This window comes from Henckelia pumila, chromosome 4, assembly GCF_033568475.1.
Source record: "Henckelia pumila isolate YLH828 chromosome 4, ASM3356847v2, whole genome shotgun sequence".
Lineage (NCBI taxonomy): Eukaryota > Viridiplantae > Streptophyta > Magnoliopsida > Lamiales > Gesneriaceae > Henckelia > Henckelia pumila.
In genome coordinates, this window is record NC_133123.1 from 27,100,997 (window position 1) to 27,127,409 (window position 26,413).

Sequence of the window (26,413 nt, forward strand, 5' to 3'; positions counted from 1 at the left end):
CTATTGTGGTGGAAGCGTTCCAAAAACCATTGCAAAAAAACTCCGAAGCTGGAATACCGCCACAACAAAGGACACCAAAGAGGAAGAAAAAAAGGACTCACCCAAATCTACAAACCAGACAAAAAATGTGCAACCACCAAAAGTCGAAGCAAAGACTGAAAACATCGACATTGCTGATGATGAGAAATTGTTCGTGTTTACTCAAAGAAGAAGACGTTTGATTAAACAAAAGAATGAATCGAATGTGAAAGACGTTACAGTGAAAAAATAAAATTCTTACGTTGTTTCTTACGATGTGATGTTCAAATGTTTAAATTAAATTCAAGAATCTTATTATAATTAATTTTATTTAATTTATCATTCTAATTTATTTTAATTTATATATGTTCTCACTATTGCACGTGCATATTACTAGTATATAAAAAATGGGTATGGTTGAAGACAAGACAATGAATAAGATGCTTTAGACCTATTAGTTAATCACCAATAAATTATGGTAAAAGGGGTATGTTGCAAAGAATAGGGCGGTGACCAGTCTCAATAGCTAACCGCCTCACCTAATATTCATCTTCCAATTAAATAATTAATTACTAATTTTGTCGACTCCTTCAACCACCACGAATTCCTGTTAAGTGTTATTATCTAATTTATTTTTAAAAAAAAACACACACACACACTCACATATATATACATATATATTCGATACTTGAAATGGTGCTCCACTGTTTTGATAGCCACAGAATTTTGTGATGCCAAGTAAAAAAACAGAGATGTATGTTTTGCATGCATAAAAAAATGCACGCCCATTGGTTGAAGAGAAAGGTATGTTCACAGTGTTCAGCTTGGATTTTAAGTTTGAAGACAATATTGCAAAGCTAATAATATTTAAGTCTCAGAATTCACAAGTTACCTCCTGTAAAGTTTGTCGCATATGATTCTGTCATTTTAGCTGCGATACTGAAGCATAAGGGCACGTGAAAAAACAGCTTTTATAGTTTTTACTTTGTAGGGATGAAATGAAACTAAATAAATGATGCATACAAACTAAAATGTGGTATCCTCTTAAAAACTATGTACCACACAATCAGCTAAAAGTAAGAGCATCCTCTTAGTCTCTCGATTCAGATTTTTTTCATTCATTCAGATTTAAGATCAAACACAAGTACTCTCCAGTTAGCATTTATAAACACTTTCTACATACAGTTCAAATAAATATTTTTTGTGCTCCATTAATCCCAGTTATATGCTCACGAGATGACCAACTTGTCATGTTAAATTTCATTTCATAGCTAAATCTTCACTAAATAATTTTTCAAAACCCACAACAAAAAAACAAACAAACAGACTTCACTAATGTAAAACCATGAAACAAAATCAACAGTTTGTCATTTCGAAATGTCCGTTCCATGCAATGTACGAGGCATGGAAAAAGGTACATGGCAATGTACGAGGCATAGAAAAATTGTACATGGCATTTGGCAAGCCTCCGGCAAGCACACCTTCAGGCTCAATCAAAGTTATAGATGGGAGTTGGCACCGTGGAGGCAGCTCTTCACTAAAAATAACATATTTCCATGTGTTTATTCCATCAACCATTGTCCAAAAAAGTCATTTCATAGTACTAGATCATTTCTATGTAATTTGTCAACTAAGGGACGCAAATGAAACATAATTCTTGAACAGGACCTTTACTGAATATTATTAAATATGGAAAAAATAATAAATTTATTAATATACATCATCGCACAACACACATCTACGCCACATCCTCCATTCTCGGTACCTCCAATTCCGACAACACCTTCTCCACAATCGCATTCAGGGCGGGAGCACTTACTTGACATTTACCATCTTCGAAGCAAGATCTTCCTTCCTCTGCAGCTTTACACAGCTGAGGGTCCAAAGGAACCTTTCCAAGAAAGGGAACCCCCATATCTCGACACATTTTTGCACCACCACCGCCACTGCTGTCAAAAACTTCACAAAATGCGAACAAGTTCAGCATTTCTGGTGCCTTCTCCCTCAAGTACGTAATAGCCCACTCAGTCATGTCTCTTTGCTCGCCAGCATCTGTCAAGCTCAAGAATCTGAAATCCGCCAATGGTTGACACAACCCGCTCATATTCTCCACAACTCCAAGAATTGGTAACTCGACTTTTCTGCAGAAGCTGATTTCTTTCCTCACATCTATAAGAGATACCTGTTGTGGAGTGGTCACTATAATAGCACCATCTATTCCAGTTGCCTTAAGGAATTGGACAACAGAAATATGCTCATCTGAGGTCCCAGGTGGCGCATCCACCACAAGAAAATCAAGCTCACCCCAGTACACATCCTTCAGGAAATTTTTTATGAGTCCATTCTTTCGTGGCCCTCTCCATACTACAGCCTCATCGGGATCATTGAGCATGAAACCGATAGACATGACCCCAAGGTTAGACTCAACATAAACAGGAGACCAACCAAGGTTACTCTGATGAATCTGTTGCCCTTCAAGACCAAGCATCTTCGGGGTGCTTGGACCGCAAATATCAATATCAAGAAGACCTACCTGATAATCCTTAGCTGCTAAGGCAAAAGAAAGTTGAGCTGAGAATGTACTCTTCCCAACTCCACCCTTGCCGGACAACACCAAAATTTTGTGCTTTACTGTTGCCATTCTTTCAGCTATTGAAACCAAGTCTGCAGATAAATGTCAAGGGTAAATTACAAGCACAGGGTCGATAACTCCAGGCATATATAACTTACCGGTAAGAACCAATACAAAAAGCATTGACTTTTTCATATTTTAGTATCACTACGATTACGGATAGAATTCAGACATTGATTTTGATGGCACCCACTATTAAAAGAGAACTAGTACCAACAATCCTATAGAACAAATTAGATATTATAACTTATACAGAAAGACAGAAACTCGAAGCAATTGTTTAGAATCCTTTAAAAAAAAAAGACCTGGGTCGGGTCCTTTCGGAGCAGTAGCGCAAGCCTCCTGGTTGGGGCATCCTTCACAAGAATCAGACTTTCCAGCCGATTCAGATTGTGGCCCCGGGCAATCTGAAATTTCACCAGAAAATGAATTAAAAATAAGCAATCTAAAAAAAAACACAGCCAAAATCTCAAATTAAACTCGAATCAATTAGGGAAAAGATTATGTGAAAACAGTTAAGAAGATTCACATACGTTCATTCGCGTTTTCAGGTATTTCGCCGCCTCCGTTTTCCATCTCTCGAACTCTTCTCCGAGCTTCCTCCCAAGACTACTTTGAAAAATCAAGCCCTTTAAACCCTAGAAAGAAATAGCGTGGGAGCAGCAGCAAAACTGGAAGAATCAGGGAAAACAACCGGTCGCAATATTTGACATTGCAAAGTCGGTGTTTGCTCTTATTGGACTGGGCCTTAAATAAGCCCCTCAGTTCCAATGCCCAAATAATAATAGGCCCAACCTTTTAAGTTCCGCTTCAAAAGATATTATTTTACCAATCTCATCATCATTTTAAATTTTAAATCAAAAAAGAAAAATTATTTTACCAAAACATACATACTTAAAAAATATATAAAATGATAGGAAAAAGAAAAAGAAAACCACAAAGTCCTAATAAAACTAAAATGTAATATATGCAAACCAATTTTAGCTAATTTATTCAAAAACTTCACGAACCTGACTTTCTTATTCAAAATCAATCAATTTAATAAAATGCCAAGGAAAACAAAACCTGAAATACAAATTTAAATTCAGTTGGCTTATACCTCATATTAATAATACCAATGTCCCAAGTTTAGAATAATGTCTCAAAATTCGAAATTCAATACAACAAACAAGCTGAAGATCAAGCTGAAGATATGCCGTAAATCGAGTATTTATCTAGTGTAATTGAGTTTAGTTCAACCTACCTTAAGAGTAGTAATAGATCTAACAACCCATGATTTGTCACATCAACCTTATAATATTAATTATACATATGTGTTGAGATATAAACCATCAGATCAATGATTTGGATATTACTCATATGATAAAATCTCATTAACCGTCCCCAGTGCTGAAAACTATTTTGTCGAAATTGGTTGACATGCATTAAGCTTCAATCCAATGATTTCGTCTTTAGTTATACATTTGTATGCTTTGATAGTTAACTTTTGCAATTAAATAACTCTTTCTAATCGGCTTTTATTCATTCATGTTGAAATTTGTTCATCTGTATCATCAACTCTAACAAAACCAAAAAGAATAATGATCACAGTTCAACAAGTACTAAAAACTTTAAAAATTCTGATTTCAAACACGTTCCCAAAAGAGAAAGCGTACATACTAATAGAATGGCATTGGTCATTTCAGGACCAAGAAAACCTGCAATCCATCCCCAACAAATGCAGAAACACAGCAATAATATGCTTTCATGGCAGATGGATTACTTCGGACTTCTGAATAAATAAGATGCATTTTCAGAAACATAGCCTTCTTATTTATTGCCAGTGGTAAGCAACAATGTAGGTCCCCGTTTCGGCGTGCTGCTGCCTTATTTGCTCTGTCTGATCACCTTGACGGCGACACTTGTCGACGCCATCCAAGTCTTTTTATCTCAAACTAGTTGAGAGCCACTACCACATGACAAGATTGTGTTACTGCATCAAGTACACAACATAGAACGGGTGGTACACTTCCGGTACCAGTAACTTCTTTGCAGCATAAGCAAAAGCCCAAACGCCTTCAAACAGACATCCACACATCCTCAAAACAATAGCCATTCCATTCCCGCCATCCTTGGCCACTCACTTTTCAGTTCAAGAGACTCAAAGTAACCATGCAGAAAGCATGCGCTTAAGCTGAAGTTGTCCAAATACCCAATCCAACACCACCTTAATGTGGCATGTAAGCCATCCTATCTCAACAAACCTATGATTCCAATTCAATGTGAAAACTTCCATGCAAGTGTTGGAACACAAGGCAAATTGATTACACAAAGTTTTATTGATTCATTGAGTGACTGTATCATCAGTGGATGCATAGCCTGGGCTGAATTAGAACTCAACAAGCTGCGACAATAACCCTGAGAGAGTTTATTCAGCCACAGAAGACAATGTGGTAACCTTTCTTACGATCGAAGTAACTGTGTTTCGTCAAGAGCCTCATTCTACTCGGGCAATCAAAAAGTTGGGTCAAACAGTTCAAACAAATTAATTCAAGGCAGAACGTCTCTTCATAATCCGTATTATCCAAGCAGCATCCACATTTAATACAACGATCAACACATGCTATGCAAGCTTTGCAAGCTTGCATGAAGTTGGGCTTAACTTGGCAACTCTTTAATGGGCAATCATAGACTTGTTTCACTCGATGGCATCTTGGGCACAATTCTATGTCAATTGCACGTTCATCATCTAATGAGAGATATCTCTGTCCTTCACGGTAAAATCTTGGTTTATAGCTTCCGGCCATTTTTTCATTTTCCATCCCTAACAAAAGCTTGAATTCATTTAAGTGATGATTCATTATTCCAGTATTGTCACTGATTCTGAGATGCTTAATACCCGGCATGCCATGAGAATTGAAGATCCTTAAATCTTGCAACATCAAGTCAACATTGAGATTGCTGCATCCTCGCACACTTAACTGCAAAAGCACCAAGAAAAGATGTGTGAGGTAACCTTATTACACTGACAATAAAACAAGGACCATAAAATGAAACAAGATGTCACAGAAAAACTCCAAATGGCTATTACTCTCAGATCACACTGACAATAAAACAAGGACGATAAAATGAAACAAGATGTCACAGAAAAACTCCAACTGGCTACTACTCTCAGATCAGAAAAGTGATTGGTGGCAGTAACATATTGTACAAGCTCCCAGTGATACAGGATATTTTGGGAAGAAAACTATAATAAATTCAAGACACAATGAGTATCAAGACACCAATTATTAGCCAAAAATATACATGTGCCGTCGTGATATTATTAAAACTCGTTTTGTTAAAAAGCGAGGATGGAACTTATTGTGATCCCCAATAATAGTTTGAAAGAAAAATGGGCTAAATAATCAATATAAATAGCCGACTCACTGTCTTCTCAACAATAGGTCACATGGTTTGTACCAATAATATTTCAAACAAAGCATATCATGGCTGTCAAGTACTTCGTGATGTAAGGTGCAATAAAACTGACCTTTGTCAATCTCAAATTGCTTTCAAGTGCATGCTTAAGACCTCTATTGGTGATCTTTTTGCAATTGATAAGGCTCAAGCTGTGAAGAGAACCTTGTGCTCTATTTGTTAAACGAAGAAGAACATCATCGACGATATTAAAACTCAATGGATAATCTATTTGAATTTCCCTCCAAAGAAGAGGGTCATTCTGGACTGCATCCCGCAAAGATTTGCAAACCCTTTCCACAGAGAGAAGGTCCCAAATACCAAGATAACCAAGGGCAAAAAACAAAGCATCTGATGGAGCACCTGCCTCAGCTTCACTACAAGAATCTATCACATGCTCTTTCTGATACTTTTCAAAACCAAAACACATCAATTCCTCTGCATTGCCAACCATCAGATGGCATTCGTCAAATGTCGACTCATCCATGGCGTGGATCACCAAATCAGCTTCATTCCCATCGACATTCTCATTCTCTCCCTTCTCTAGTTCAAACTGCATAGAGCTTGCCCACAACAAATTAAGCTCCCCAATCAATTTTTCATCATCATCATTTTTACCCTCTTCATGGATCTCAAGAGCACAAGCTTTTAAACCAAAATCCTCTATCCAATCATTAATAGTGGAAACTCTGGTTTCTATGCCAAAATTCATACCAAAGGGATCGATAGGCAAACTAAAATTAAAATCCATGCTGATGGCATCACCAGTTAAGCCTTTGCCAAATTCCATACCAAAGGGATCATTAGGCAACACATGAACAATATCTTCAGAACCTCTCTCAGATTTAGAATTTTGTCCAATCATCACTGAACATTCCTCCTTAGAACACCCCATATCAAACTTCACACCAGGAACCGTATTATCTTCTTGATTCAACAACATTGTTGCTTCAACGACAAAATATCCAAAAGAAGCACGAGATCCTCACAAACAAAAACACCAAGATCCCCAAAAGCACGAGGTCTGCAGTTTCCCCCCAAACCAAGAATTCACCCACCTTCAGAAAAATCAAAACTTTCAATAACCCAGCTTCCCTATGCTAACAATATAAACATATGTGCGCAAGGATTGAAAAAATTCAAGCAAATAAAACAAGGGTTCGATGAATAACAAACATGCGCCCAAAGCAGAGCTTATGCGGATAGAAAACACAGCTCACGGAGAAAAGAACAGCGCCGAGCCTTGATAAAGAAAAGGCGATTTAAAAAGGAAATCTAAATCGGATATAGAGGCGGCGACAATGATTGGAACCTGCGCCTAATCCCTACAATAACAGCAAACGAATGGCTCCTCCAGATCACGGAAAAAACGCAGGTTTGAGGAAATAATTTGAAGAATTATTATTCAGAAACGTGTGTATAAGCATCAAGTGTCCTGCATATATCGGGATTGTAACAGAGAGACCAAACCAAATATAGGAACGGGATCAAGTAAAACTCCAAGATTTCCAGAGAGAGAGAGACGCTTGGTGGGAGAAATAAGAGGGGATATTTTTTTAGTGAAATATATTTTATCTTTTTTCGCTCCTAATAATTAATAAACTACAACCTCATCAATATCCTAATTCTTCGAGCTCTCGTTTTTCGTATAAAATTTATTTTTAAAATATAGATTTTTTTAAAAAAAAACAGATTTATTTATTAGAAAAAAAAGATTACTCTTGATAATTTGAAATAAACAATCAGATCATTATCATATAAAGATCTATTAATTATTATCTTTTACTAAATTTTGAGTTCTCGTGGAAGTGATTAATATTAGAGTTACATTATTATACCAATCACTAAAAGTCATCAAACGGGTAAATAGCTTGTGGAAGTAGGACAATTAAACTTTTATTTTTTTTATATTTTTATATTAATTAGATATTCAAATCAATAGTTAGCATTAAACTTAGGACTTCGATGTTAAATGAGTACAATAATTAAATTTTTTATTTTCGTTAAATATATCAGAGATTTTTTAAAATAAAATTGCTCTAAAATTATGAAACTTCGGACAAAATAATAATAATTTGTTTAAATCACACGTGAGTGAATTCAAGAGTAAAGGGACCCAAAAAAACAAAACAAAACAAAACTTAATCTACATTATTATGATCCCTAGGAAAATGAGTCAAGATTTTAATTTGATGGGTGATTCTCACGTCATTTTGCTTCTTTTTTTGTTCATATTTTATTTATCAGGTTTTTTAAGAGTATTTTCGATAAATATTTTGCTCGATATATAAAATTATTTATAATGTCATTCTTTTTATCCTGCATGAAGTTTTTGAAAGGAGATTTGCTTCTACTCCACTCTCTTGAGATTTGATTGAATTTTGGACTGTAATTTATTCAATGAAGTGACTGATTTCAATTTACTATCCATATTTTGACCACTAGTTGAGCTTCAATCCCCATTTTTGACAAAAGCATTCTTAATTATAAAAATTAAAAGTGAACCAAAACCATTTTATAGCTTCGTGTATAGTTAAAGATGGTAATAAAATGGGCAATCAAATACACATTTCATTGAATGTAATATCGGTTCATATTTCTTACATAATTTCAAACAAAATGTTATTTTTGTTCCTTTAACATGTATCAAAAGATTTTCTTGCCATTAATGTTGTGCATGGTGAGGTCATCTCCGATGCAACACCATTACACCAAATTGGTGTTGCAATATCTACTCCAACACAGCGCTATTTTCAGAGTTAGGTTGGAGTAGAGGGAACAGTGTTGCACCATATTTCTCTACGCTATTTTTTTTTAATGTTTTGTAATTAATTTTTTAAGTATTTAAATAAATAAAATTAAATTCGTAAATTAAATAATAATTTTAAATATTTTAATAAATAAAATAAAATATCTTAAAATTTTTAACATAATTCTTAAAATATATGTAATTAAAAATTTTAATTCATTAATATTTTTATATATAAATTATTATTTTAGATAATACTGATATTTTAATTATTGTGTTTAAAAATATTTTGTGAAATAAATTAATTGTTGTGAATCAAATAATAAAAAATATTCCGATAATATTTCTTTTAGTGTAGAGTTTAGAGTTAATGGGTTGGAGATGAGTGTTGTATTTGGTGTAGGAATTACACTTTTTGAAGTTAGTGTTACACTTAGCGTAATGGATTGGAGATGGCTAAGAAACTGAAAATAGAGTAGCATGTAGGGTAACTTCTCGTGCTTAATAAGGAATAATGACCCTTCCAAGGAAAGTTAAGATCAATAGTGGAAACCCTTTTTTCCCCCATTTTTCTTGCAATAAAAGGTTATAAATCATAACAGAGTAGTAATTTAACAAATATTGTTTTTTTTTTATTTTTAAAAAATATAATATTTTGATCTTCTAATGTCTACTGACATTAATCGATAATGATTGTGATCTATCTTATTTCAAGTAATTGCTCTAGAAAATAACAACGAGGGCGAATTTAATTTTTAATTCCCCATTTACTATTATTATTATTTTAGTATAATTCCCCATTCATTTATTAAGTTTGACTTCCTTCAGTTAAAATTTGCCAATTTTAATATTGATTAACTCATAAGCTATCTTTCCCTAAAAAAAAAAAAAACCTCAAAAGACTAAATTCTTATGAGTTATCATATAAATTCATGTACCCTATTTTTTTTAAAAAAGAAAAATAAAATAACTTCCAATAGATACTAATATAACGGGTCAAGCTTTACAACATCATAAAACCAAGATGATATGCAACCATTAAGTCATTCAAAAGATAGTGACGAACTAAGAATTCCGTGATCGACACGTATGTTTTATGGAAATAAACTTGGTGGATGCAAGTAACGATCGGATTTCATAGCCATCGTTTTCATCGGAGCAAGATTATCTGATCGTCGATCAACTTTTAGAACCGCCAAGAAAGAGTTCGAAAGAGTTGAGGTTGGTTGGATAAAAAAAATATAGTTTATGGTCAATAAATATATAATTTAACAAACAATTATATTGCATCTACTTTTCAGAATACTAAAAATCATCTTATTATATGTACAAACTACAATTCTACAAATATGTCAAATACAACGATAAGCTTTTTATATAATGATTACAAAGTATTAAAAAAACAATCACAAATATTTTAGATATAATTATTCATAATTTTATATAAAATTTAATTATACATCAAGGTACCATTTGAATTCAAAAATAAAAATAATATAGATATAAATAATATAACATTGTAAAATAATGATTGTTAATTATTATTTGGTTAATTGATAAATAACAGTTTATTTGATTTGATTGAATAAATTTTAAATAAGATAATATATTACAATTTTGTTTTTTTTTAAATTAATGAAATTTGAATAATATTAATCCTTTATTAAAACAATGTTTTGTCATATTACTAATATATGTATAACTCATCTCATATCATCTCACGTTCTTCTCATCATATTATTTATTCATAATACATCAATCAAATTATTGAATTTAAATCACCATAAAGTAAATACTATTTTAACTATTATTTTTTATTTATTTTTTATTATACTATATTATTTATCTTTATATTACTTACATCATCACTCAAACCAAACAGTACCTAAATATAAATATTAATTTATGTAATGTAATATTATGTGTTGGATACAATTATTCTTGGATCATATAATTGTTCAAAATAAACTTGAATCCAAGGGTGGAGTGAGAGTCCAGCCCATTTAGATTTCTAGTTTCCCTGCTCGTAGGTTTTGTCTTCCACCGACCTGTAGCTCAGCCTTCTCGCCGCCGGAGTCCTCTGCGTCGTCGAACACCGCTCTCACGTGGTAATCTTCTGATTGTTATTTGATCTTTTGGTTTTGATAGTGGAAGTTCTAGTGTGAATTATGCTTCTATTGCGTGATCCAAGTGTATATGTATGTATCAAACTCGCCATTTTTGCTTTTTTGACAGGGGCATTTTGTACGGGAAATGGCGGCGGCTCAGTTTATGTTGTGCTATAAACCTCATCTCCTGCAGTCGCCAAAAGTTCGAACCTTTACCGTCAGTTACCATTCCGTTAACTTATCTAACCCCGACATTTCACCTACCGGTATGTGAATTTTTTATGCGTGCGTGCGTGTGTGTTTCGGGCGAAATCCATATAATTGTCGTTTGAAAGTTTTCTGAGTGGTGAAATTATCTTCTTTGCTATGGATGGCTTGTAAATATCCTGCATATTGACTATGCGAGTATGATTTATCATTGAATTGTATTTAGGCTCTGCAGAAAGGCCGTGGAAGGTGGCAGATGCAAGGCTGGTGCTGCAGGATGGTTCGATATGGCGGGCGAAGTCATTTGGTGCTTCTGGAACCCAAGTTGGTGAAGTTGTCTTCAATACATCATTAACGGGGTAAATATATCGGTGCTATAAGTGTTGCTGCTGCTGTTGCTATACATTATTATTTGAGTTTTTATTTACCACGTGGAGGGTCGACGACAGGCCTCGTATCCGGCGATTATCATTTCTGGATTTGTTTTATACTGATATTTGTTTCTATTATCAGTTCTAATATTTTGTAACTAAAATCTTATCTGGTTAGTGCTGTTCCTTCCTTTACTTTTGGGTAGTTGTAGGATCTTAGAAATTTCAGTAGTTCGGTTCTCTTATTCGCTGCCATTATCGTGTAAAGTTGACTTAACCTGTCTGGCTTGGAGTGTTCTTTTTCCCCCGCTGTTTCTATGTATAGTTGTTCTTGCTTCGGAAATTTGTCAGCTCTGGCCCTCTTCTCGTCCTTTTTCCATTCTGTAACTGACATGAGATTTTGTTTGAACAGATTAATAATGATCATTTGTGATATATTTTTGCAGCAATATAACTTTTCACACATTGCAGGTATCAAGAAATCCTTACGGATCCCAGTTATGCTGGTCAATTTGTTCTGATGACTAATCCACATATTGGCAACACCGGTGTCAATTTTGGTTGGTGGATGTCTTGTTTTAAAACTTGACAAACTATGCTTTGAAATACTTTGTTCTGAATAGTTGGGCCTTTATTGCAGATGATGAAGAATCAAAACAATGCTTTCTAGGAGGACTGATTATCAGAAGTTTGAGTATCAGGTTGTTCCTTGTACAATTAATATTTTTTTTTTAGTACAAGTACATCGGATATCAAATTACATCAAATTGTAACACTAAAAAATGAAATTACCAGTACAACCGACGGGACTTGAGCATGGACTCGAGACGTGCTTGTCTCGAGCAGAGAAAGTAACTAAATCAACCTAAATAAATTAGGAAACAAACCCGCAATAAGCGGGAATCGAACATGAGACCTCTTGGTCTAAGGGCCTCAATCTTGACTACTAGGCCAAGATCTCATTGGCACAGTTAATACTTCTTTTGATTAAGCATGAATGCATGACATTTTTTGTATACTAAACTTTGATCTTCAATGCGCATTTATCATACTTTGGGTTTTTACTTCATTGCTCCTCTAACCTGGCATTTTTTGTTCTGTTGTATTTGATGCATAACAAACTTCAGCACCTCAAACTGGAGATGCACTGAAGCACTTGGAGATTATTTGGCATCCAGGAACATTATGGGAATATGTTAGTTAATATTTTCGCAAAGTTGAGTTGCTGGTGATAGGCCATGCATGGCATCATTTTTTATTATGATTTTATTGTTTTGTTCTGCAGATGATGTTGACACTCGTGCAATTACCCGTAGATTGAGGCAAGATGGCAGCCTTATTGGTGTATTGAGTACAGAAAAGTCTCATACAGACGAAAAACTCCTAGAAATGTCTCGAACTTGGGATATAGTTGGTAATTTAGTTGACTTGCGAATTATTGGATTATTTTAAATAATTATGACATTATATATTATGTTGAGGTTTATTATACAATATACAGGTGTGGATTTGATTAGCGGTGTCTCCTGTAAGGAGCCTTATGAATGGGTTGATAAAACAGATCTAGAGTGGGATTTCAACCAAAGAAATCAAGAAATTTTTCGAGTTAGTACTCCATTTTGACTGCATATTTGTTTAAATGAAAAGTGTGCTAATGACATTCACCAATTATGTTCATTTTTAATGAAGGTGGTTGCATATGATTTTGGCATCAAGCATAATATACTTAGGCGCCTGGCGTCCTATGGCTGTCAAATCACCGTGGTTCCTTCAGCATGGCCTGCATCTGAAACCCTGAAGATGAAACCAGATGGTGTCCTTTTTAGTAACGGTCCAGGCGACCCATCTGCAGTTCCGTATGCTGTTGAAATCGTCAAGGAAATAATTGGAAAAGTTCCTGTTTTTGGCATTTGCATGGGTCACCAGTTACTTGGTCAAGCATTGGGGGGCAAAACCTTCAAGATGAAGTTTGGTCACCATGGAGGAAATCATCCTGTCCGGAATCTTCGAAATGGCCGTGTTGAGATTAGTGCCCAGGTTAGTTCACTTATGAGATACTTTTCCAAATCAATGTTCTCTTTACTAAAATATTATGAGTGATATTGGACCTTGAACTCCTTTTCTTCCTCATTCTTCTCTTTCCTTTTGGGGGACTCAAACACATCCATGACCAATTTATGCTTCGTATATCTCACTTGTATTTGTGTTCTGTAGAATCACAACTATGCTGTGGACCCTGAGTCACTTCCTGAGGGCGTGGAGGTAACTCATGTCAATCTCAACGATGGAAGCTGTGCTGGGCTTGCATTTTCTCAGCAAAAGCTCATGTCACTTCAATACCACCCCGAAGCTTCTCCTGGGCCCCATGATTCAGATCTTGGTATTTCATTACATCATTTAAACTAATTCTAAATTATGCATGCTTGCTTTGATGGCTGTGTAAATTCTACAAGCAATCATTTGTCAATTGTTTTGTAATGGATATGCCACGCTGATATACCCCATCCCACACCTGACTGCAGATTTTACATCCTTTCTAAGCTTTACGAACACTATTTGTTACATTTTCCATAATGTTATACATGACCACACAAATCGCATTAGCTCTGTCGTCACCCCCTTTTCTTGGACCTGGATGCTTGAATGAGTTAAAATATCGATCAATGACAATGTATTGTTTGAATCAAATCTTTTGATCATTTGTTGATAGCCATATACATTCCGCTGTAGCAATGCTTTTCCGTGAATTTTTACTTTTGCGTGTATCTTTTCCTAATTAACTTATTCTTGTTCAGTATTTGGTGAATTCATACATCTTATGAAGCAAGAGAAGCAAAGTGTATAATAAAGTCAGAGCTATTTCGAATCCGTTGCCGATGAAGATGTTAAAGTGTTGGAATCATTGGCCGTTGGTTGGATTGATGATGAAGAAAGCTGATAGATGACATATGTGCCTGAAGTTGGTGCTTCAGAGATATCTTGGGCACGGAAACAGGGTTTTTTTCATACTATTTGATTCCAACTTTTGCGTCAATATTTGTAGCATCTGGGATGTGTGGGAGTAATTTATACACTAGTTCATAAGTACATGTACATTTGTTGAAGTTTTTTTAAATAAAAAATAACAATTAAATGCGAAAATTAGTCTCTTATCTATCACTTATCAATTCACTATTTGAAGGATACTAATAACATCGTATCGAAGCCCATTATTTCACAATTTTTTGAATTATATTAGATGTTACATACAAGGGATTTCCTCCAACCGACGGACTTTGCTTGGCATTTCTCGGACAGATGAGAGTTGCTTGTGGGCACGATTATTACGAATATATCAACAGTTTATCATTTATTATTCACTCTCCGTGGTGGAACAACCAGTCTAGCTTTGCCAGTTTCCGTATATATAAATATCGAAGATGATGAATCAACAACGTGGATCATTCCCCAAAAATGGTTAAAAATATGCCCACGGAAGGAGAGAGATATTTGCAGATACTACGTTACACAACTTTCAAGTTTATCAACCTCATTCCGAGTTTTGACATGAACGAGTCATATCCCTGACAAGGAATGAATGTGAAACTCATGCAAAATTCAAAATTCGCATACATTATATTGCATTTCAGGAAAACCTTTATTACATTTGAGTACAGATACGCCGAGCTTTGTATGTTACTCCATTCAACCAGTAAAAAGTGCCAAAATCACACGTAACAATACATTACAGTACATTCCACGGTGAAACGATAGGGACCCCAAAAGGTGATGCTCACCGGTTGTGCTTGGAAACTTGGTTACAAGGTTGGCGGAATCCATATATAACCATGTGTTTGCACGTAGCCTGCCTTTTCTAGCAGCTCGTCTGCTTCTGCAGGGCCTCTGCTCCCGGGCTTATATGGAAGGGACTTGATCTTTCCATCATCTACTCGATGCAGAAGGGGCGTAAAAATCTCCCAAGCAGCCTGAAGACGGACAAGAATTCTCAATATGGGTGTGCTTAAAGTTAGGAGTTCTAGTTTATCGTTACCTTTAGCTCATCTCTGCGGACAAAATGCTGTTGATCACCTTTGATTCTGTAAAACATAGAACATATGCCTCGTTATCATTTAACCAAATTAAAATAATAATAATAAAAAAACCAAACCCAAGGTGGTCAATTTCTCTCAGATGTTCATAGTGTTCATTCTTATTTAACCGTACGTGTCAAGTATCAGACGTTCATAAGCTTCAGGAATGACAACCCCTTGGTACCGCTGGTTATAGGACAAGTCTAATTCGCTCTGAGCAGTAGACATTTCCAACCCTGGCTGCTTCACCTAGACAAGAAAAAACAAAAAAGCAAGATTCAGCGAGGGTTCCATGAAACTCAATATCAAGTTACACTTACTGTTAGTTTCATGTATATGGCCTCAGAAGGTTGTAGGCGAATTACAAGTTACACTTACTGTTAGTTTCATGTATATGGCTTCAGAAGGTTGTAGGCGAATTACAAATTCATTCCTTCCTTGCTTTTGACCTATAACAATTAAAGTTTTCCATCAGGCTTATGCAAGCAGAAGATGGTGTTTGGTTGGGAATATGAGTTCAAGTACTTACACTTAAATATGTCCCCTGGAACGTCCTTGAATTGAACGCGTATCTCTGCTTTTCTTGAATTTAAAGCTTTCCCAGCCTTTAGAATGAAGGGAACGCCTACAGCGAGTCATTTCACAACAGATCCAATTAACTGTTGCAAATTTCTAATCATAGATGTGAAATGATGTCAAACAATAACTCTCTGTCTCACCTTCCCATCTTTCATTGTGAATATGTAGAATGACTGAAGCAAAAGTAGGAGTATTTGAGTTGTCCGGAACCGTTGGATCATCCTTATAGCCTTGATATTGTCCAAGCACCACCTCTTCATCTTTGATCGGAAGAACAGATTGAAGAACCTGAATTCCAACTATAACATAAGTGATACTGAAAGGACTCACCAATTTCAGGTTCAAGAACAAAAAACTATTTAGTGTCTTGAGGATTCTTCTTTGTGTAGAAAGTTTAAGGGAGTCAAGCAAAATAATAATCGAATACAAGGCATCTTGCATGAGCAAACAATCATACATACCTTCACTTTCTCATCTCGGATATGCTCGGGCTTAATAGAAACAGGTTTCTCCATGGCAACAAGGCAAAGAACCTTAAAAATAATTAGAAATCAGCCACACCAGCAAAATCTTCCCATCTTATGATTGTAAATAAAATCAAGTGAGATTTCATAAAATGGCAGACGTTATTACATGAGAAAATCATAATGGCACATTTGAGATCGACAATTTAGAAAAGAAAATCGGAATGTTACAAAGAATTAGCACTAAGAAGGAGTCGATCTGTATTGACAAGGCTCACCTGCAATAGGTGGTTCTGAATAATATCACGGATAATGCTGCCAAGTTCAAATGAGCAAAAGAAGTAACAAACACAAGTTAGTCATTTTTTGGATGCGGGCACAAACTGAAAGAATAATGCATAAAATTAAAAATATACAACCATATTGCAAACTAATAACAAAAGATACAGTTATCAAGATTTAATTTCACAATTAAAGCACTCCGAATCGCAAAGCATACCCGTACTGATCAAAATATCCACCACGACCCTCAGTTCCGAAATCTTCCCTAAACACTATCTGCAGAAAATAAAAAAAAATAAAAAAAAAGTAAAATTGTGATCTGCGTAAATCAGGAATGAGTACAAAAACTTCCAAATATCTTGTCAAAACAACAACCTGAACATTAGCAATGTTATCGCGATTCCAAAGTGGTAAAAATAAACGATTCGCGAAACGAAGCACCAGCTGCAAAGATATAGAAGATAGGTGGATGTAAATCTTTCCTTTTTGGTGTCGTACAGTACTATGTCCACTGAATAACTGGGTGATAATAACATCAGATACTTTAGGTAATATATTACCAAATTTTGCACCAGTTCCTTTCCCAAATAGTGATCAATACGATAAATTTGTGGTTCCTCAAATAATTCTCCAATCTGGGAGCTCAGTTCCTCGGCTGACGCCAAATCCTTTCCAAATGGCTTCTCAACAACTATACGAGTCCATCCGCCAAGATCAGCTGAAAATAAATATATATCGAGGAGTCACACGAATTTGTATTTGATATTGTAAATGAATCAAAATATTAAGAAGTCGCCTAAACTTGCACTGATGTTAGCACAAATCACATAGGTAGCCACGTCATTCATAGCAACACTCCAAATCAAACTACTTTACCCAAAAAAAATGCTTACACTTATTCATGGCATAGTTCTTGATCATTTTACAGACTGGTGGGTATACAGATGGAGGAAGTGCAAAATAGAAAAGCCTCCTAGATGATCCATCCGTACTGTTTTTTGATATTTCGTGCTCAGATATAGCTTTATCTAATGCTTGAAAGCCTTCTGGAGCATCATAAGAGCCACTCACGTATTTAATCTACAATGTCAAACAAAGATTCGGATGTGCTAAGAATACACACTTCAAGGATATGCACACAAATATGTAGCAATCAGAAACCACTTACCAGCTGCAGAAAGTTCGAAACATCTTCTGTTCTTTCTTTTCCTCCAGGAAGATACCTAGAAAAAGGCGTATTTTTACAAATAGGAACAAGACAAATAAATGTTTATAGTAGAATTATCAATAACTTCAATCAGCCGAAAAATTGCAAGATTTTCAATCTTCAGCTTCAGACTTGCCAAGCATGCATGCCAACAAAACGGAGCAACCAAACGTTCCAAGAGAAAGTATCTCCTTCAGTAATTAATGCAGACATCATACCCTTGAATACGATCTCTTAATTCTTCATCAGAGATCTTAGTCCTTGCATAGCCAAAAATGTGAACTTCATTCGATTGCAAAAATCCCTGTATATTCCAGTTAAAGTCCAAAATCACCTTGAGTGGGAAAAAAAATTTAACCAAGCACCAGCTCATTTTTTATTTCACTATCTGAAGTGAAGATAAAAGAAATATATATCTCACTCATTCAAGCAAACTTCTGTTCAAAAAAGCAAATACCAAACCATGCAAGGAAAAAGCATAACCAAGATCCCAGTTACCTGCCGGTAAAGGTTAAAGAGTGCAGGAAATGTTTTCTTTTTAGCAAGATCACCAGAAGCACCCAGAACAATGATTGAGAGGCACCCAGTCTCGGGCACATTCTCATTCTCTCTTGGAAAAGATTCATATTTAGAAAGAGTTCTTTTTTCACAGTGCCACTCACCGGCCATTTTCCCAATTTACTCGAGCTAAAATGATGCTGAATTAGAGCTTTTAACCTGCACCGGCACATTTAGAAAGTTGATCATTCAATTGATCAAAATAACAATTCACTGCCCTAGAAGAGAATCAAGATTGCAAGTTTTGGGAACTGATAACTGTTCAGATCATTATCCTAAAAAACATTAAATAAAAATAAAAATAAGTTTCACTATCACACCATCTTGATGGATGTCCATGATTTAAAGAAAAAACCCACCAAAAACAATGGTATACTCAAGCAATTATAAGCCTCAAATCCATTAACAAAGGAAGTTCAGATCATGATCACAAGTAGTCAAATCCAAAAATTCGACCATTATTTACATCCAATAGGAACAACAGATCAAAGCAAAAATTACAGAAACAAAACCGAAAAGGAAAGAAAAAGATGATCAACGAAATCGAGAAAAAGGAAAGTACACCAAACAAAATAAACAGCAATTAGGATACCTTTTTTCTTTTTACAACAAATAATTAGGTGACAGAAAATGAAACAAGGAAGTGCAAATTAAAAGCAACAATTTGATTCTACGACGAAGGGCCATACTGAGAAGTAAAAGAGACAGCAAAAAGCACCTTTCTTGATACGATCTTTTGGCAGAAATGAGGAGATCGAATGTGGGTAGGTGACCAAATTCGTAGATATTAAGTGAGAGGGATTCTCAGTATGAACCAAACTGTACAACGTTGTCCGTTGCTACCGAAATTTGACTCAAGAACGGTGGCTGTGTGTGAACTGTGAACTTCCACTGTCAACGTGACTGTTTCTTCTTTTAAATACAATTTTATTTATTTCATTTCATTTATTAAAGAGAGAGATTTTATTTTTTATTTTTGAAATAAGAGAGATTTTATTACAACAGGTTTAGGCACGAGAAATTGTGGGCTACCCAAAAAACGAAACTTATAATTTAATAAATCCAATATTAGGATTTTTCGATAATATTTTAACTAAGTTGTTACACGAAAAAATCCCATATATTATATTTTTCTTACACGAGGGATAACATGTATCTGTCCCGAGTAGTTGGAAAAAGGCCAGATCTGGATTAGGCTGGTAATCATTCTTTAATCCCACATGTTATTAGCCAGTGTTAACTATTATGATTATTAAATAAAAGCAATCTCTTGTACCCATTCTTTTCCTCAAATTGTTGCTCTCCTCTCCTTTAAATAAAACTATATAATTGCCAATGAGCTTTAGCCCAATGATAAGGGTGAAACCCTGAGATCAATTGATCTAATATTCGATTCACGTTGAATGTGGGTAGGTTTTTTAATTTATTGAAATATATTTAGTAGTTCTTATACTCGAAATAAACAAGTCTCGAATCCATATTCAAGTATCGTCGATTTTGCAGACACTTTCATTACATTGTTATAATTGTGTTGATGTAACATTGTACTTGTAATCTATAAAAGAACCACACTATATAATTTTTTTACTTATATTATTTAAAACTTCTTTCGATTATTCACTTACCATACTTGAAACATCGCGAAGTTAATGGATGATAACAGCAATATTATCATACTTTTCATAATTTACATATATGAGATTGCAGCAGTCAGTCATTTGCAAGTATAAAGGCCAAGAACTGGCAGTAGCAAAGATATTACAATAAATGAAACAAGAAGTTTATCCACGAACAGCACATAGCAAAGGATATTATAAACAAATCTGGTAAAACAAGAAATAACAGATTTCACATTTTCAACCACTTTGGCTTGATCTTCTTTTTGTCAACCGGTTTTGGCTCCAAAACAACTGAGAGGCTCGTGGAGACAACAGGTTCGGGTGTAGGCTGGGTAGATTCTGCTTGCTCCAAGATCGATTCCAAACCTAGCAGGGACATGACGTCCTCTTGAAGGAAGGCTCCGGGCGCTGAAACATCATCACCTGCGAGAAAATAAGAATGAAAACGAAGTTCTGGTGCGTGATCGAATGTGGCATAAAGGAAGATACTGCTTGTAACTATTAGCTCAAGGCAATGACAATTAGGGGCATACGAGATTTGAAATTGAGAAAATATAGAGCTCAAGTGCAATACAATTATGTATGTCGTTTTTAGATTAAACACCAAAAGTCTGGTTACCCCGGGTAACCAGCAAACCGTTTTAGCATTTGGCGAAGAGACATCGGGTTCTTTTACAATATCGTAGAGATATTGGGTTTCTTTTACAATATCCTCATTGAATTATTTGTTCCAAGTTGGCCAAATATATGCTCCCATGATGTTGATTAATCATTGTTGTCAGTGTAACAACAAAAGAGACTATTTCGGATTGTGGCAGTGACAAGGGTACACTAACAGAAAACACACCTTCTAATGCATCACACGCAAAATACACAATTGCACCAGGTACAAAACCAGCAGAATAAAAATCCTGGGACATGTCTGTTATTTGCTTTTTCGGAGGTGTTGTATCTGTAGATAAAACCACATCTTACAATTAGTTTCTTCAGATTACCAGGTGTGAATGCTTCTTCATAAAAAGAGGAGATAAACCAAAGGGATATAATATATGAAGTAATTTATTCATACATAGATAAAATGGCAATTCGGGATCCACAAGGACTTTTCTAAGAAGATCGATTAAGTTTTGAATCATCTCAGATGGATGAAATGTGACCTCTAACGTATGATTATCAGGAAACCGTATCCTCATTACTGCCTGCAGAAAATAAACAAGTAGTTGGGACGCTGGACAAGTACTTATGTATCAAAAAAGATATACGTAAAATGCGAATAATCTTAAATCCAAAAGATCGGCATTGCCATAAAAGAAACTACTCCACCTTTGTTATCCTTGACCTACGCGCAGCCTCTTCTGCATCGCGTAATTTTTTCGTCTTCAAATATTTATCTGCAACAGATTCAAGTTTCCACAACAAAAATAACTAGAATGTTCAGTACACTATTCAGAATATCTGTTAATTTAGGGATTAATCAAGCAAGTAATAGATGATTATCTTGCATACTACCTTCCTTCTTTGTTGCCAAAATCCGGTAGTAGTCCTCAGGTGTAAACTCATAAAAGTCCTCTGCCTCTGAAGAAAGCAGCAAACCATCAAATAGCCACCAAACCAAATTAAGAGAATTTGGATATGTTGTTATGGGCCCTACCAATGTTGGAAGCATTTGCAGGGGTCTCAGAAGCTGTTGATGTTTCAAACACACGGATGTCTCGTCCATATTTTTCTTTTGCAAGTGCAAGCCTAGCCTTTGTAAACCAAAAATGAACAACTTAACACTAGAAGATGGCATCGAATAGCTAAATGACACGAAGCTTCACAACAATGTCTAGAAAACGCATATAAAGTGGCTGATAAGAAGCAACATCGCCCCAGAAATCATCGATGGATACTTGAAACACAAAATTCTAATAGTGGGACGGCGGTCAAATAATGAAATAAGTAACTCACGCGTTCTCACATCCAGCTCATGCCATAATGTAAAAAACAAGTTCTTCGGGTTTCTAACATCTGAGAGGGACTTCATCACAGATCCTAAACCTTAAGTTTTGATATTTTATCGACCAAGATAGGTCCAGAAACCCAATTAATCGGACTAAAATACTTCAAAACCCAAGAAATCACAAAACTGGTATTCTAAAAAGGCATTCACAACCATAAAATTCCACTCAGAATCAAGCGTTTCACGTATCAAACAATAAAAGGAAGCTTCCTGTACCGTATTTGCGATCAATGAATAATTTAGCAGCACACAAACATGAAGAAAGAAACAATAAATCCACCATCATTCATTCCAATTTCCCAAATAAACCCCGAAAAATTAGAAACACTGACTAAAAACCAACAAATTCAGGATCCCAAATCAGAGGATACGTTCAACGAGTCATAAATCTTATATATTCTAAGAAGAATTAATTCACCTTAGCTGATTCATAATCCATTGATGAAAAAATAATAAATCTTCTGCGTTTTGAAACAGGTAAAGAATCCACTGTCATCACCTTTCACAACACACGAAACTCCAAAGGGTTTGCGTGATAGAGATATACAGCTATCGCTCCAGGTGCGTACTTTGAACCCAATAACGATTTGGGCTGGGCCTTCTATTGAGCTTCTCCCTCCTTTAAGTTTACTGTTCTGAATCTGGGCCTTGGATGAGTAAAACTACATGTCCACCATAAATAAACCAAAATACAATAATTCACCGTTAGGTCGTTGCGCGACTCAATTTTATAAGATTGATTTTTTATTCGATTTAATTAATAAAAAATATTTTTTTTTTTGTTAAAAGTATTGATTTTCACTATAAATATAGATCGAGTTGATTCATCTCACGTGTATGACTATTCAATAATATATACTAGCGACTTGTTGCGTGCTAAATAATTTATTTTTATAAAATTATATTTAAATTAAAATGATTGTATTATATATTAAATAAAAAAATTGAGATGAAAAGAAAAAAATAATTAAATTAAAAAAATTAAATCATAATGGTGGGAAAAAAATTCAAATAGCGGAGGGAACCGTTTTTTTTTAACTAATATAATTCATTATCTTTTTTTAACTACTCCTTATGGTTAATATTTTAACCCAAAAAAACATTTTATTTTTTCATAAATTTATCTGATTTTTTTTCTAAATTAATTTTAATAAAAAAAGTCAACTTTTTCTTCACACACAATGATTGTGTGCCCATACGCTAATATATATAATTGATTGCAAGTACCGAAATTTTTTATTTCATTCATTAAAAAAGTTTTTTATATTTTTAATGTCATTTATGACTAAATAAATAAGTAATTGTACCAAATTTTATATAAATTCTAATAAAAGATTTAGATTTAGATAGTGTTATAGTAAGCACTTCTCAACTTGTTCTTAACAAAATTTTGAATTTTGTTTAAAAAAATTGAGAAATGCTTCCCAAAAATTATCCAAAATACTACCTTAAATTAATAATAAGATACAATCGTAACAAATAAATTTACTTTTTCAAACATGCAATATATAAAAATGTAATAAATCCTTTTCAAATCTATATAAAAAACGTAATTTTAAAAAACTTTTGGGTCATATCAAGTCAACCCGGGTTGACCCAAACGTAACGCAATCCAATTAATTTTTTCGGATTAAGCTTTCGAGTCCAACCCGATCTGAATCGAACCAAAAAACCCTCAATCTTAATCCGATATATTTTGGATCGACGGGTCGTATTCGTTTTTGACACCCCAAGTGACAATGTACGTGTTGTAGCTACGAGCCTATAAGTGGTTCGTTTCACATGTTTGAAACCCGAATTCCAAATTTTCATGAAGAGCCATTGATGACATTTAATGTTGGTCTTAAACTTTCATCTTGTGATCTCGAATCTCGATCGATGTTTTCTTCATATTTCATACCTTTGTGTTTCTTTATCGGATAGCTATATATTTTGTTGCGAACAGAGTTCTTGATGAATATATTATATTCGCATGGCCAAGACAACGAGGTTCCTCCAAGTGAGGGAGCTTCTTGCTGCGAGACTCCAAAAAGTTATGACATGGGTATGTTCAATTTAACAAAGTGAAAACACGTTCATTTGAACATGTGCCATGCACTAAATTATTTACACCAATCTTAATTCGAATTCTGAGTTCTGACCGGCTATTTAATGCGTTTTAGGTCGATCTAACTGGAATCTCATTGGACAAAGATCCTCAATCTCCAAGTGGTAGATACAAACGCATGCAGGCTTGCTCAGCTAGTGAGATTTTATATTTTCTCTCCAACTATGGTGAGTCCAGCACGTAACGGTAGATATATATATGTTTTGATAGTTAAATAAAATGGACTTGGACTAATTCAATCCCAAAAGTTAGCTCAAGGGACGAGGATTGTCCAATCCTATAACCCCTCACACACGCCCAAGGCCACTGAGACACAATCGGGGTGAACTACTCTTGTAGTTGATCTATCACAATTTTACTATATACAAGGATGATGTTCTATATTACACACAAAACAAGATATATACGTGTGTTGTATACAAACATCTTGTGAAATTTAATGAATCATTTTTTTTAACTTTCAATTATTTAAATCTGACGAATTGTGATTGGGGTTTGAATAATATGGTCATCCACACATTTTTACAGCAGTTTTTGAGTGATTTAGACACTATGTTATCGAATTATATAAATAATAAAATAACTAACAAATTATAATCTTAAATAAATGACAACCAATATTTTTCTTTCAATTAATTTTTATGCCCTAGGTAGTGTGCCATTGAAACAAATTATTTTGTTCTTGGTAATGTGCCACGGAATCAATGTTCTATGAACTTTGTATCGTGTATTTGTGTTCAAGAGGCCATGACCAAATTTTATTTTATTTTTTATTGTGTTATACAATTTAACTGGAAAAAACAATTGATTAACAGAAATTAAATGTGCATCGCAATAAATATTGAATTGTAAAATGATGGAGGTAAATCAACAGCAATTAACAAAGGTTTTCTTTGCCTATTTTAGTTGGTGAAGATCGATATTTTTAAGTTTACTTACAACAAAACACTAAAAATTATATAATATAATGTGAAGTGTTAAAAGAAGTAGAGAGGCAGCAAGAAAGGGCGGGGCGTCATTCGGTTTAGACACAAGCACACTATTGTAAAACAAATTAAAAGCATAAATAATTAACAAACAACATGTTGCTGTATCGAGCACTTGCACGATATACAGTTTCCTAGTTGATTTAATCCTCAAACGTTTTGTTTTGTTTGATTCTATCTATTGCTTCATTCGCTTGCTTCTCAAGTTGCAAGAGTTCATCATGAAACTTATTCAGTCTTCTTCTCAGCTTGTCATAAATTTTAAAGATATCAACCACAGTTTTACCCAAATGCGCGGTAAATAATACAACCTTGAAAGAGCGCATGAGTTTAGCCATGGAGTCACCCTGTAATCAATTGATACATTACAACAAATAAGATTCCGTGGATTCGGAGAGAAAAAAAAACGTCTGGTACGCCGCCCATGCCATGCACACGTTTTTTTTAGTATAACGTAGCGCGCATATGAGCAAAAATTTTATGGAATGATTATTTTACATAGAGAACATGTTGATAATTAAAAGGCATCGTGAACAAAATTTCAACAATAATATGAGAGGGCCGAAGCTTGAGTTCTTTTTACAGTTGTATATCGAGTCTGCTTGGAAGAAATACATCAACGACATGCATATATACAATCGATAATAAAATATGCAAAATACTATTCGTATTGATGAGTACGTAAAAATATAATTAAATGAAATAACCATCCACAGTTCTCTTATAATCATCAAACACAAATTCAAAGGGAGATTCCAGCAGATCAAACAAAAAATTTCGATCGATTCAACTCTACAAGAGACTTCTTAGATTGAAAAATGAACAGTACGTGGCAATTTGTATGCACAAATCACAATAATACCGAAACACACACTCACCCTCGATCGATCTCCTTGAGACTTCACCAATTGAGGAGGGTTTTTGTTTGGAACCCTAATCTCTCTTAATATTATTATTATTATTATTATTATTATTATTATTATTATTATTATTATTATTATTATTATGGGATTATT

General features: G+C 34.6%; 5 protein-coding genes across 8 annotated transcripts; 1 reads left to right on the forward strand and 4 right to left on the reverse strand.

Annotated features, from left to right (window-relative positions):
- Positions 1-1,669: 1,669 nt before the first annotated feature.
- LOC140864861 (cytosolic Fe-S cluster assembly factor NBP35) lies at positions 1,670-3,333 on the reverse strand. The gene is made up of 3 exons (XM_073269252.1): positions 3,184-3,333; positions 2,956-3,057; positions 1,670-2,682 (listed from the first exon to the last, which is right to left on the reverse strand). The coding sequence occupies exons 1-3, from the start codon at positions 3,224-3,226 to the stop codon at positions 1,757-1,759; spliced, it is 1,071 nt and encodes a 356-aa protein (XP_073125353.1). The 5' UTR covers positions 3,227-3,333; the 3' UTR covers positions 1,670-1,756.
- Positions 3,334-4,151: 818 nt separating this feature from the next.
- LOC140863858 (F-box protein SKIP14) lies at positions 4,152-7,625 on the reverse strand. Its single transcript, XM_073267608.1, has 2 exons — positions 6,162-7,625; positions 4,152-5,610 (listed from the first exon to the last, which is right to left on the reverse strand). Exons 1-2 carry the CDS (start codon positions 7,029-7,031, stop codon positions 5,062-5,064), a joined length of 1,419 nt encoding a protein of 472 aa, XP_073123709.1. The 5' UTR covers positions 7,032-7,625; the 3' UTR covers positions 4,152-5,061.
- Positions 7,626-10,805: 3,180 nt separating this feature from the next.
- Positions 10,806-14,664, forward strand: LOC140864466 (carbamoyl phosphate synthase small chain, chloroplastic). Its single transcript, XM_073268665.1, has 11 exons — positions 10,806-10,945; positions 11,073-11,211; positions 11,379-11,511; positions 11,995-12,083; positions 12,164-12,224; positions 12,651-12,718; positions 12,809-12,937; positions 13,025-13,128; positions 13,213-13,560; positions 13,738-13,903; positions 14,319-14,664. Exons 2-11 carry the CDS (start codon positions 11,091-11,093, stop codon positions 14,366-14,368), a joined length of 1,269 nt encoding a protein of 422 aa, XP_073124766.1. The 5' UTR covers positions 10,806-10,945; positions 11,073-11,090; the 3' UTR covers positions 14,369-14,664.
- A 452-nt stretch (positions 14,665-15,116) lies between these two features.
- LOC140894672 (glucose-6-phosphate 1-dehydrogenase, cytoplasmic isoform) lies at positions 15,117-19,582 on the reverse strand. 3 transcript variants are annotated; one of them, XM_073303234.1, is made up of 16 exons: positions 19,402-19,582; positions 18,624-18,842; positions 18,344-18,429; positions 18,087-18,141; positions 17,812-17,998; positions 17,479-17,636; positions 17,294-17,362; positions 17,136-17,194; positions 16,915-16,951; positions 16,634-16,705; positions 16,313-16,460; positions 16,123-16,218; positions 15,972-16,042; positions 15,727-15,842; positions 15,554-15,599; positions 15,117-15,488 (listed from the first exon to the last, which is right to left on the reverse strand). In XM_073303234.1, the coding sequence occupies exons 2-16, from the start codon at positions 18,792-18,794 to the stop codon at positions 15,321-15,323; spliced, it is 1,539 nt and encodes a 512-aa protein (XP_073159335.1). In that variant the 5' UTR covers positions 18,795-18,842; positions 19,402-19,582; the 3' UTR covers positions 15,117-15,320. The 3 variants fall into 3 exon arrangements, with proteins under 3 accessions (XP_073159335.1, XP_073159338.1, XP_073159336.1); XM_073303237.1 differs by lacking the exon at positions 19,402-19,582 and adding an exon at positions 19,276-19,374; XM_073303235.1 differs by lacking the exon at positions 19,402-19,582 and adding an exon at positions 19,043-19,188.
- An 826-nt stretch (positions 19,583-20,408) lies between these two features.
- On the reverse strand, positions 20,409-22,858 carry LOC140866138 (plant UBX domain-containing protein 1). Of its 2 annotated transcripts, none has more exons than XM_073271044.1 (7): positions 22,723-22,858; positions 21,954-22,050; positions 21,812-21,877; positions 21,626-21,693; positions 21,372-21,501; positions 21,150-21,254; positions 20,409-20,725 (listed from the first exon to the last, which is right to left on the reverse strand). In XM_073271044.1, the coding sequence occupies exons 1-7, from the start codon at positions 22,798-22,800 to the stop codon at positions 20,532-20,534; spliced, it is 738 nt and encodes a 245-aa protein (XP_073127145.1). In that variant the 5' UTR covers positions 22,801-22,858; the 3' UTR covers positions 20,409-20,531. The 2 variants fall into 2 exon arrangements, with proteins under 2 accessions (XP_073127145.1, XP_073127146.1); XM_073271045.1 differs by having other exon boundaries at positions 21,954-22,045; positions 22,723-22,850.
- Positions 22,859-26,413: the final 3,555 nt, after the last annotated feature.

What these genes read in the sequence shown, in the direction of transcription:
- LOC140864861 (XM_073269252.1), bottom strand. Translation starts at nt 3,226, where the DNA reads ATGGAAAACGGAGGCGGCGAAATACCTGAAAACGCGAATGAAC. An exon ending in ACCTGAAAACGCGAATGAAC is followed by an intron (nt 3,058 to 3,183) that starts GTATGTGAATCT and finishes GTGAAATTTCAG; the next exon opens with ATTGCCCGGGGCCACAATCT. An exon ending in TCCGAAAGGACCCGACCCAG is followed by an intron (nt 2,683 to 2,955) that starts GTCTTTTTTTTT and finishes ATTTATCTGCAG; the next exon opens with ACTTGGTTTCAATAGCTGAA.
- LOC140863858 (XM_073267608.1), bottom strand. Translation starts at nt 7,031, where the DNA reads ATGTTGTTGAATCAAGAAGATAATACGGTTCCTGGTGTGAAGTTTGAT. An exon ending in GCAATTTGAGATTGACAAAG is followed by an intron (nt 5,611 to 6,161) that starts GTCAGTTTTATT and finishes GTGCTTTTGCAG; the next exon opens with TTAAGTGTGCGAGGATGCAG.
- LOC140864466 (XM_073268665.1), top strand. Translation starts at nt 11,091, where the DNA reads ATGGCGGCGGCTCAGTTTATGTTGTGCTATAAACCTCATCTCCTGCAG. An exon ending in TTCAATACATCATTAACGGG is followed by an intron (nt 11,512 to 11,994) that starts GTAAATATATCG and finishes CACACATTGCAG; the next exon opens with GTATCAAGAAATCCTTACGG. An exon ending in GCCCCATGATTCAGATCTTG is followed by an intron (nt 13,904 to 14,318) that starts GTATTTCATTAC and finishes ATTCTTGTTCAG; the next exon opens with TATTTGGTGAATTCATACAT.
- LOC140894672 (XM_073303234.1), bottom strand. Translation starts at nt 18,794, where the DNA reads ATGGCCGGTGAGTGGCACTGTGAAAAAAGAACTCTTTCTAAATATGAA. An exon ending in TTTCGAACTTTCTGCAGCTG is followed by an intron (nt 17,999 to 18,086) that starts GTAAGTGGTTTC and finishes TTGACATTGTAG; the next exon opens with ATTAAATACGTGAGTGGCTC. An exon ending in TTCAGAACCACCTATTGCAG is followed by an intron (nt 16,706 to 16,914) that starts GTGAGCCTTGTC and finishes ATTATTTTTAAG; the next exon opens with GTTCTTTGCCTTGTTGCCAT.
- LOC140866138 (XM_073271044.1), bottom strand. Translation starts at nt 22,800, where the DNA reads ATGACAGTGGATTCTTTACCTGTTTCAAAACGCAGAAGATTTATTATT. An exon ending in GTAGGTCAAGGATAACAAAG is followed by an intron (nt 21,502 to 21,625) that starts GTGGAGTAGTTT and finishes TATTTTCTGCAG; the next exon opens with GCAGTAATGAGGATACGGTT. An exon ending in CGAATTGCCATTTTATCTAT is followed by an intron (nt 21,255 to 21,371) that starts GTATGAATAAAT and finishes TTTTATCTACAG; the next exon opens with ATACAACACCTCCGAAAAAG.